Below are 10,105 nucleotides of genomic sequence, written 5' to 3' on the forward strand. Positions count from 1 at the left end.
GATGATGTCAGCCCACAATGGGTGGGCGCCAGTAGTGTTGCCCTGGGCACTGGGGGTGTGGCTGTTGTTGCTCCATTCCATGTTACTTGTTCCTCAAATTTGTGCTGGGCTTTGCTGGATACTGTTGATAAGTTACGCCAACCTTGCAGTGGTGCAACAAGACTAAGAGTGCACTCTGCTTGTTTCTTAGGAGCACAATAGTCTGCCACAAACTTAACCTCACAACTGCTTCTCTGAGAATGACTTAGGCAGGTCACACCTCACCACATCACTTCTCCCCCAAACCATTACTATTGCTCCGTGGTTTCTGTTCAAAATAATTTAATTATCTCTTAAATCCTACAAGGGCTTAACAGCCTGATTTAATGAGTGAGCTTCCAATTTTGGAGTCAGAAAAGAAGGTAGAATCATAGTTGTTGAGGAAAGCCATCTCCCCTTCCTCGTTGAGCTGCAGCTTCAGGATGACTCGGCAGGCCTGGATCTGCACCTCTTCCTCGGGGTGAATGATGAGTGAGAGGAGGCGGTCAGCTAGGCGGGAATCGTCCCCAAAAAGGACCTCATGAAGGGACGACTCATTGTACTGCCAGGTAACTGACTGGTACTGGGGAGTCAGGCGACCCTCACAAATCCGTTCCACAAATACCAGCAGCTCAAAAAGAAGGTTTCCGGGTCTTGAGGGTTGGAAGAGGTGGAGGAAATCTGGATGGACCTTTAAAAAGAGGCAGATCAGGTTGGTTTCATCTTAAAGGAAAGACAGCACACTAGGCTTGGGCCTGCAGGTCCTACCCATCTGGATGACTTATCTCCAGATTCTTCTGTAACAGGCGGAAACCAAATGCCACCCTCCAGACCAAGGGTCAGCAACCTAAGGCCCATGGGCTGGAAGCGGCCCATGGAGGTCATTTGACCAGCCCACAAGCTGCCTCAAACTGAGTTGCTTGCTCGTGTGCTGCACTAAACCAGCACAGTGCGGCGCGGGGACTCGCTTCCGCAGCTCCAGAAATCGCAGGCGCAGGCACTCATGCATACGCCCAATCCAGCCCACGGAGGGATCTCTGCAGGACCGATCCAGCCCAGGCAAGACAAACCTTGCCAACCCCTGCTCCAGACCTTTCTATCTGGCCCTTTGAACTCTCCCTGGGCCACACCCTCCCCAGACACATTCTGCCCACTCACTGCTGGTATGTGGTTCTCAGAAGGTTGCCCAGAGAGGAAGGCAGCCCTCAGGCTAAAAATGACTGTATTCCTGTTCTATCAGGAAAACATCCCAGGCAGCAGGAAGGCAATGCACTTTGCTCTGTTAATGCCACTGCATTAAGCTGCAGCAGACATGGAAGTCTAGCATTGCTGCCTTCTGGCACCTTTTGCTTCCTTCCTTTCCCAGGTTTCCCAACAAAGACAGGACTGAAATCCTTACCTGGCAGTTCATGATGTCAAATAGCAGAGCTTCCTTTTGGGCTAGCGTGCCAAGGAATTTTAGAACCTGCACCTGAAAAAGACAGTTGCAAGTATATCAACATTACAGGTGAGGTGTCTCACTCTTGTGTTATGGCTTCCACTTAATGCCCTCACAGGATTTAGGACAGGGATGAGGGACCTGTGGCCCTCCAGATGTTTTTTGAGCTACAACTTCCACCATCCCTTGATGATTGTCCATGTTGGCTGGAGCTAATGGGAGTTGGGAGTCCCACAACATCAGGAGTTCTCCACCCCTGATTTAGGAGTTGGGTACAAAGGATAAGCCTTGGTACCTGACACAAAGTGTTTCCCATCTGCAGAATTTCCATGAAGGCCGGCATAAGCTTCTTCACCAGTGGAAATGCATGATCTGACAACGGCAGCCCATTCAGCAGCCTCAGTCCAGCAACATGCAAGTCGTGGTCCCAGATTGTGGCGACCATTTCAAGAACCTTGGGGACAAACTCCTGCAGAAAACATAGTGTTTTATGGTCACTGTGGGTTACTTTCCGTGACTGAATTGTGCCCTCTAGTGATACAAAAATGCCTCTTCCTTGTAGTTGTACGCTGAAGCAAGAAAACCACCCATTTTCTTCTTCTTGTGGAATGATGTGGTAGGAAACATACTTAACAGATCAGATGGCCACAGCTAACAACATTCAAATGTGTTGTTCATAGCTCAAGCACTATCACAGATCTAACCCCATGAGCAGAGTTTTCATAGTTTCTATTACTTTAGATCCTTTCATAGTTTCTCAAAGAAGTCCATTCACTTGTTCAAACCATAAGCCATAGAATGATGAGACACCGAATGATGTCAAATGGCAGGCATGTTTGTGGGAATCAATCGAGATCCACTGCACGTAGCCTGATATGGAAAAGCACTGTGGGGTACAATCACCTGAATCCTAATTCTAAACTTCCAAATGCCAGTGAAGGCCTTGAGGGCATGCAGAGTCTGAATCTTGATGCCCATGTCTGGATCATCCAGGAAGGAGGCCACCAGTTTGATATCCTCATATGTACAGGCAGAAGCCTGGAAAAATAGAGCACACAAAGTCAGAGGGATGTTAGGTTAGATTTATTACATTTATTTCTTGCTTCCCACTAAAGAAAGTTCTAAGCAATTTATGGCCCAGGTAAAAAAATACCCTAATAAAATCACATACAAACTGAAAACATATTTAACAATACAATAACACTCAGGAAAACAAAAGCACATTTGGTACTGAAAAATGAGGTGAGTTCCAGGCAGGCCTTCTTGGAGAGGCTCTATGGGGTGAGGTGGGGGGCTACTACAGAGAAGGCCCATCTCTCATTGCCACCCTCTTAACTGTCCTCAGAGATGGCACACAGAGAAGGGCCTCACGTGATGGTATTAGGGTCCAGACAGGTTCATAGGTGTGGCTAAATTTAAGCATGGACAAAACCATTCATTCATTCATAGCACTTATACTCCACCTTTGTAGCTCCAGACAAAAACCACTCAAGGCAGCTAACAGGAGATAATTAACAAGACCGTTGCAAGAAACAGCAAAATGCAAGCAAACAAGCAGCAGATAAAATTAACAAAAGACAAGAAAAAATATGGGGGGAGGAAAGGAAAAGAAGCAAAACAAAAAAGAAGCGAGCCAGCAAAATTAACCCACATTCATTCCAAAGGCCCACCAAAATTCCAGGTGGTGGCCAAAGGAGCCAGGAGGGATTTCTTGAGGCAGACAGTTTCACAGGGTTGGTGCAACAACTGAAACATCCCTTTTACATTCCCTTTTACATTCTGAGTGAGTCCTCAAAAAATGTGCATTCTTCTGAGGGATTTGCATCTCACTTTGCAGCAACTAGCCAGAATGCAAGACTGTTGGCCAAAATATGCCGCCTTTAAACATGGCTTTACCCCAATCAGTCAAAAAATAGGTGTGTGTGTGTAAAACTCTCCCCGATCACCATTTCTCCCCCTTGTAATCCACTATCCTCCCTCTCTCACAGAGCTCTTTTTGCCTTAAACCAGACTCCAGTACCAGAGTCCTGCTGGGAGATAAGTGGCTGGTGGGAGGGATTGCCAGTGGAGCGGGCGGTGGAGGACAGGGGGAGAGTTTAAATCAAAGACCCATTTTTAGATGCGCAGGCTGCCATCATCAGGTGCAGCTTTGATCATGAACAGTGGCAGACTTTGGGCTCTCAAATTCAGCAGCGCCATGTGTGATGCTAAAATTCGGTGTCCCTTCACCTCTCCTACTCCATTCTACAGCATTGCTGTGGTGCCCCCCTGGCTCCCAGTGCAGCCCAACGGGTTGTGCTACCTTAAAACCGCCTCTGTCCTGAACTTGGTTACATGGGTGAAACCTGGCTGGCCAACCCACACTTGATTTCCTTGGACTTGCTCTTCCACCACTGTACTTTACATCATGCAGTTCTGGAGTCTCACCTCATTGTCCAGTAGATAAACACAACGGGTGATGCCATGGAGTAGCATATTCTTGGAGTAGTCATCTAGCTTTGGGTTGAGGGTATTCAGGAGTCCCCTGAGTTCTCCAGAGTCCAGCACAGTTTGACTCTGGTGCTCTATGGCGAGTCCTAAATGCAGGAAAGGAAGGAAGGCAAGAGGGACCAAGGGAGGCAAGGAGGCAAACAGAGCAGTGATGGTGAGCATTAAACTCGTGCTGAATGGAGCATGTTGTACTGAATGGAAGGATGTGCTTTGACATGGGAAGGATCAGAGCTCAGTGGGAGAGTATCTGCTTTGCTGGTAGGCAGATCCCAGGTTCAACCCTTGATATCACCAGGTAGGAGTGGGGAAAACCCCTGTTTGAAATGCCGGAAGGCCACTGCCCATCATTAAGGACAACACTGAGCTAAATAAACCGAATACTCTCAATATATGGCAGCTTCTGACAGTGTGTCTTCTTCAAAGGTTTTATGTTTATGCTATCTCCTGTTTCAGCAAAGTCCTCTCTCAGAGCTGTCCTTCTCAGGAGGAGGATGCTGCCATTGCGAGGAGCGCAGCCAGTCAGAGGGACCTGATATTTAATTCATGGCAGTTCACATTTCATTAAGCAGACTGCTTCAGCCCAGAGAGATGCACAAAGCTAAGAGGTCTACAGCCGGCACTTTCAAGGTGGGTATTAGAAGACAGCACAGACCCCAAAAGAAGCAACTCGGCAAGCTGAAGAGCAGAGATCAAGAGAGTACAGTATTTCAGTGGTGCAAATTTAAGAGCAAGTATATTCCTTTGCTGCACGCTTTCAGAGATCATGTATGAGATTTAAATTTTAGAAACTGTGCCCAATCTGGCTGGGGGAAAGGCCTTGGGTGTGGCCTTCCTGCCTGAACTCCATTGGCCATTGGTAGATATCTGAGAGCCTGTTTTATGGCTGATTAGCAGAACGTGGCACCATGCAATAGTGCATATGGCATTTGTTTCAGCAAATGTCTATACCATTCTCACATATTCAGCTGGAGCCTATCCAAAAGACCAATTCCCTCCATACTGTTTGCTTGGAGAGCCAGCGTGGTGTAGTGGTTAGAGGATTGGACCAGGACCTGGGAAACCGGAGTTTGAATCCCTATTCAGCCATGAAGCTCACTGGGTGAACTTGGGCCAGTCACTGCCTCTCAGCCTAATCTACCTCATAGGGTTGTTGTAGGGATTAAAATGGGGAGGGGTGGGGGAGAGAATCATGTACGCTACTTGGAACTCCTTGGATAAAGAGCTGGGGGTATAAATGTAATAGATAGACAGATGGTTGTTGAGAGTTAAGCCAGGGCCTGTGAAAACTGCCATGCCGGGAGCATTACATTACTCACTGGCTAAGGTAAGTGGCTCTGGGTTGTAGGGAGGGCTCTTGATCCCTGCCATGATGGTCTTGGCCATTAGGAAGATAGCTCCAGCTCCTGTCGCCGCAGATACCACGTTTTTTGTTGTCACCAGTTCAAAATACTTCATCTCCTCTCCTCGAACTCCCAGGGATGTAGATAGAGCCCTGGGTGCTGACCTCAAGCAGGCCCTCCAATGGAAATACTAGATTGCTCTCGGCATGGTTTGTGATGTCACCAGATTCCACCAGGACATCTGTGACACACTGTCCGAGACAGACAGTGCAGGAAGCAGGTCCCCCCAGGTTCTCCGATATCAGTGCAGGTGGACATGGAAGCCTGTGCTGAGCTATGTAAAGGGAGATGCTTAATAATAATAATAATAATAATAATAATAATAATAATTGTATCCCTACCATCTGGCTGGGTTGCTCTAGCCACTCTGGGCGGCTTCCAGCATATACAAAAACATAATAAAACATTAAACATTAAAAACGTCCCTATACAGGGCTGCCTTCAGATGTCTTTTAAAGGTTGTATAGTTACTTAGCTCCTTGACATCTGATGAGAGGGCGTTCAGAGGGCGGGTGCCACTACTGAGAAGGCCCTCTGCCTGATTCCCTGTAACCTCACTTCTCACAGTGAGGGAACCACCAGAAGGCCCTCAGAGCTGGACCTCAGTGTCTAGGCTGAATGGTGGGGGTGGCTTGGGAATGTTTTCCCACTGAATTTTATAGACAAAGTTGTCATACGGACCACAGCAGGGGAGGAGGGAACCTGCCCCAGTTCCAGACACCAGGGTCAGCAAGGACAGGGGACTCCTCCCTCCTCAACAGCGTCCCCAAGTACATCCCTTTATTTTCCTCCCACAGAAGTGAATTGTAGCAGAGTGAGGGAAGTGTACCACTTGAAAACAACTCTTCAGCCCAATTGACCCCCCCCCTATAAAAGAGATCCCATAGGATAAGTACAATAAATCAGTCCGTCCGAGACTTCTGTTCTTAGAGACACCTTGCATTCCTTCAGCAGCCCCTGCAATTTATAGGCTCACCCTCCCATCCTATTGATGGCCAATCATAGATCCAAATGGCAATATGCCAGCTTTTCTGTACATGCCACTGCTTTCCCACACCCCACCACCCCTCCATCACCTTTGCACCTCTCCTCACCTCAGCAGAGAAGGGAGGGTGACTAACCACTCCTCACCTCTAATGAAATGTGGGCATGGCTGAGGGGTCATGCTCTGTTTAGGAGAGGCAGAGCCAGTGGAAAGAGGAACTGAGCAGGAACAGAACTATATGGGAGGACCCAATGATAAGCCCACATTTCCCCTATTTTTTATGGCCTCAAAGGGCAGAAACAAAACTTTATGCGCAATGTAATGACAGGGACACGTTTATTTATGACAGGTGTTGTATCTGCAGTTCCTCTCATTTTGCCCTGGTCCTATTCCTCCCATGCTGTCTTCTTTTCTTATTTCTTGGGATGAAACTTCTCTTTCTTCTGTTCTGTGACCCCACAGCCTGAGTGCTCTGGAGTCTTCTGACAGATCCTGCAGCTTATCGGCTCGCAGGGCAACAGATCAAATCATGCTCACATCTCTGCCCAAAAAAAGATCTCAGGAAAGTATGGGGGGACCCAGTGTTTGCCTTTCTTCTGCTGAGGTAACTGAACTCAGAGGGTATAGATCTGACGTGGAACGAGAACGATTAAAAGGAGAATGTGAACATCTTGTGTTATGCTTATGTTGCTGGGTGAACAACAGGACTTCCTGCCAGAAGATGGCGACAGCAACCAAATATTATTTGGCTTTATTCCTTAGCACCGAAACTCTACCAGCAGCAGGGGCCAAGTATTGCCTATGTCACACTTACCAGGTAGATATGAGCATCAAAGGCTTGATTTCCTTTCTGTTCCTTCCTTCTTTGTTTTTAGTTCAGGGTAGGCTAGGCTTCAGGCTTGCAGGAACTATTTTGTTGCATTTTTTACTAGAACCCCCAAAGGCTCTCAACTGGAGCCAGTTGCCAAACAGTGGTGGGAGAAGGGGGATATATCCAGAATTAAGGAGCAGAGCGTCTCTGAAGACACATGGAGCCCAGGGATTTGTTTTCAGTACTCACAGGCCTGTCACACCAAAACCCATTCCTGCTAATCCCCGCCTCCCAGTTTTCCTTATCTCATCAGCCTAATAAATCAATCCTTTTTGATCTACTGCAGGGATGGTGAACCTGTGACCTTCTGGAGGTTGTTGGACTCCATCTACCATCTGCCCCGGCCAGCATGGTCAATGGTCAAGGATTTTTTTTTTAAAAAAAAATAATTTTTATTATATTTTCCCAATTAAACAAATTAAACAGATTATAAACATTTTAAACACATAACAATAAATCTCACTCTGCCGAGCTTTGACTTCCCCCCTTCACGTCAGCAGGTTTTCTAGTCCAATACAAACACGCAGTTTCTCTTTAAAAAGGATTATGGGAGTTGTAGTCCAGCAACATTCGAAGGTCCACGGGTTCCCCAACCCTCACCACCTGCAAATCACTTAGAGATCTACTAGTGGTTCCTAATCTACCTTCTGACCATCTCTGCTTTAGAACACATGTTTTAGTAATCCTTTTTTTGCCCAGGGAACCTTATTAATTTACTTTATGGAAGATTTTAATGCTTTCAGATAATAAAAAGCCTTGCATTCTGCTTGCCAAGAGATATGGGCATGTAGGTCTGGAGATGCTTCAAAACCACCTGTGTGATGCTAGCTACACACACACACACACACAGAGAGAGAGAGAGAGAGAGAGAGAGAGAGAGAGAGAGAGAGAGGAATGTTTGTATACAAATTTCAAAAAGTTAAATGATCTTGGGGAAAAGTGAACTGGAGAAATGGGCATGTAGGTCTGGAGATGCTTCAAAACCACCTGTGTGATGCTAGCTACACACACACACACACACACACACAGAGAGAGAGAGAGAGAGAGAGAGAGAGGAATGTTTGTATACAAATTTCAAAAAGTTAAATGATCTTGGGGAAAAGTGAACTGGAGAAATTCTCATGATGATCCTTTAGTTAGTCAAATGAATAGCCCCACACCAGCCCAAAGGCACAAGTTGGTAACAATACATTACAAAGCAAATATAAATTATATAGTTGAAACTCATTAAAGCAGATAACACTTCACAAAACCTTTTCAGAAACGCACACTCACCACTGTATTCAGCTTTACCAACACACCCACCCACACAACACTGTATTCGCTTGGGTACCCAAAGCCAGACATAAAGAAATTCTGGCATATCTCCAGGGGGGGTGGCAGTTCTATAGAGAACGCTTTTCTGTGTGCTGAAGCTGTTCTCATTTGATGCAAGGACAGTAGCCTCAAGAGGGCACTCTCTTTCAAAGTTAGAAATCACAAGAGGGCATTACAGAAGAGGCAGGTACGTTGGGCTAAGCTGTACAGTACCTGGAATTGTTCCTGAAAGAATAGGAGGAATAATGCAGACACTGCAACATTGGGGTAACATGCTCCCAGCTGTGTTTTGCTCCAGGGCTGGCCATCTGTCTTGCTGGCACAGCAGCAGGAAGACCAAAAAATGCACATACAGACTTGCCTAATGTATCGTATCCTGCCCAATGGGGCCAAACGCCGCCACATGCCTCTTATATTTAGGGGCAGATCTTCATTTGGTGGCTGGTGCAATGGAAATACCGGTAATTTGCATTCACAGAGCAGACCTTTCGTAACACATACGTACATGCACTACACATCAAGTCACAACTCCCCAGGTGAAGTGAAGCCTCCGTGTGTGCTGTTGCTTTCTGTAACACAGTTGTAAAAACATACCGGTACATTGGTGAAAAATGCACAGATTGCAGTGTCATCTGCATGTTTTCTGCATTGACAAGAATCGCAAGAGGGAGAAATACTCAGGAGAGCCTCAAATGTGTTTTTCCAATGTTTCACGTTAAACTGAAGAAAAAATTAAAAAAATTCCTTCCAGTGGCACCTTAGAGACCAACTAAGTTTGTTCTTGGTATGAGCTTTCGTGTGCATGCACACTTCTTCAGATACACTGAAACAGAAGTCACCAGACCCTTATATATAGTGAGAGAGTGGGGAGGGGTATTACTCAGAAGGGTGGTGGGAATGGGTGATTGGCTGATATGTGTGGAAAACCTGTTGATGACTGTTAACGACTGCAGTTGGTCTTACAGGAAAAAGCAAGGGGTGAGATGGCTAAAGACAGCTTTGTCATGTATAATGAGATAAGAACCCAATGTATTTGTTTAGACCAGGTCTCTCCATGGTTTTAAGTTTGGTAATTAGTTTCAATTCAGCAACTTCTCTTTCCAGTCTATTTGTGAAATTCCTTTGTAGAAAGACAGCTACTTTGAGATCTTGTATAGAATGTCCTGGGAGATTGAAGTGTTCTCCTACTGGTTTCTCTGTCTTGTGATTCCTGATATCAGATTTATGTCCATTTATCCTTTGGCATAGGGTTTGGCCTGTAAACTGTGCAGCCATGACAGGTGATGTCTATAGACTGAATGAGCTGAAGGGTTCCAGTTGTACAGACACAGGTAGCAACTCTGCACAGCTGCATAAAGAACAATCAACCAAGCAACTGAAGAAGAAAAAATCAAACCAAGTAATGCAGACCAGCCTTACAGCTGAAATTATGTAAAGGTAAATTGTACTCGTCGGAAGGGATAAATCTGTCAGTTTCAGTTGTTTCTGTTTATCACTTTTCCAATTAAATCCAATTCTCCACATTTCTGCAGCAATTTGTGATTTTTTTTAAAAAAAAATCTTTGTAAAACTTAAATTGGCATTTA

The 10,105-nt window shown here is 45.9% G+C and overlaps 1 protein-coding gene across 1 annotated transcript; it reads right to left on the reverse strand.

Annotated features, from left to right (window-relative positions):
- Window positions 1-304: 304 nt before the first annotated feature.
- On the reverse strand, window positions 305-5,484 carry ARMC12 (armadillo repeat containing 12). The gene is made up of 6 exons (XM_033151021.1): window positions 5,263-5,484; window positions 3,884-4,032; window positions 2,360-2,494; window positions 1,752-1,925; window positions 1,418-1,489; window positions 305-709 (listed from the first exon to the last, which is right to left on the reverse strand). Exons 1-6 carry the CDS (start codon window positions 5,399-5,401, stop codon window positions 350-352), a joined length of 1,029 nt encoding a protein of 342 aa, XP_033006912.1. The 5' UTR covers window positions 5,402-5,484; the 3' UTR covers window positions 305-349.
- Between the last annotated feature and the right edge of the window lie 4,621 nt (window positions 5,485-10,105).

This window comes from Lacerta agilis, chromosome 6, assembly GCF_009819535.1.
Source record: "Lacerta agilis isolate rLacAgi1 chromosome 6, rLacAgi1.pri, whole genome shotgun sequence".
Classification (NCBI taxonomy): Eukaryota; Metazoa; Chordata; class Lepidosauria; order Squamata; family Lacertidae; genus Lacerta; species Lacerta agilis.

Excerpts from the sequence above, each read along its gene's own strand:
- ARMC12 (XM_033151021.1), bottom strand. The coding sequence starts at position 5,401 with ATGAAGTATTTTGAACTGGTGACAACAAAAAACGTGGTATCTGCGGCG. Across the intron at positions 4,033-5,262 it reads AGAGCCACTTACCTTAGCCA|GACTCGCCATAGAGCACCAG; the intron begins GTGAGTAATGTA and ends TCCTGCATTTAG. Across the intron at positions 1,490-1,751 it reads TGGGAAACACTTTGTGTCAG|GTGCAGGTTCTAAAATTCCT; the intron begins GTACCAAGGCTT and ends TGTCTTTTTCAG.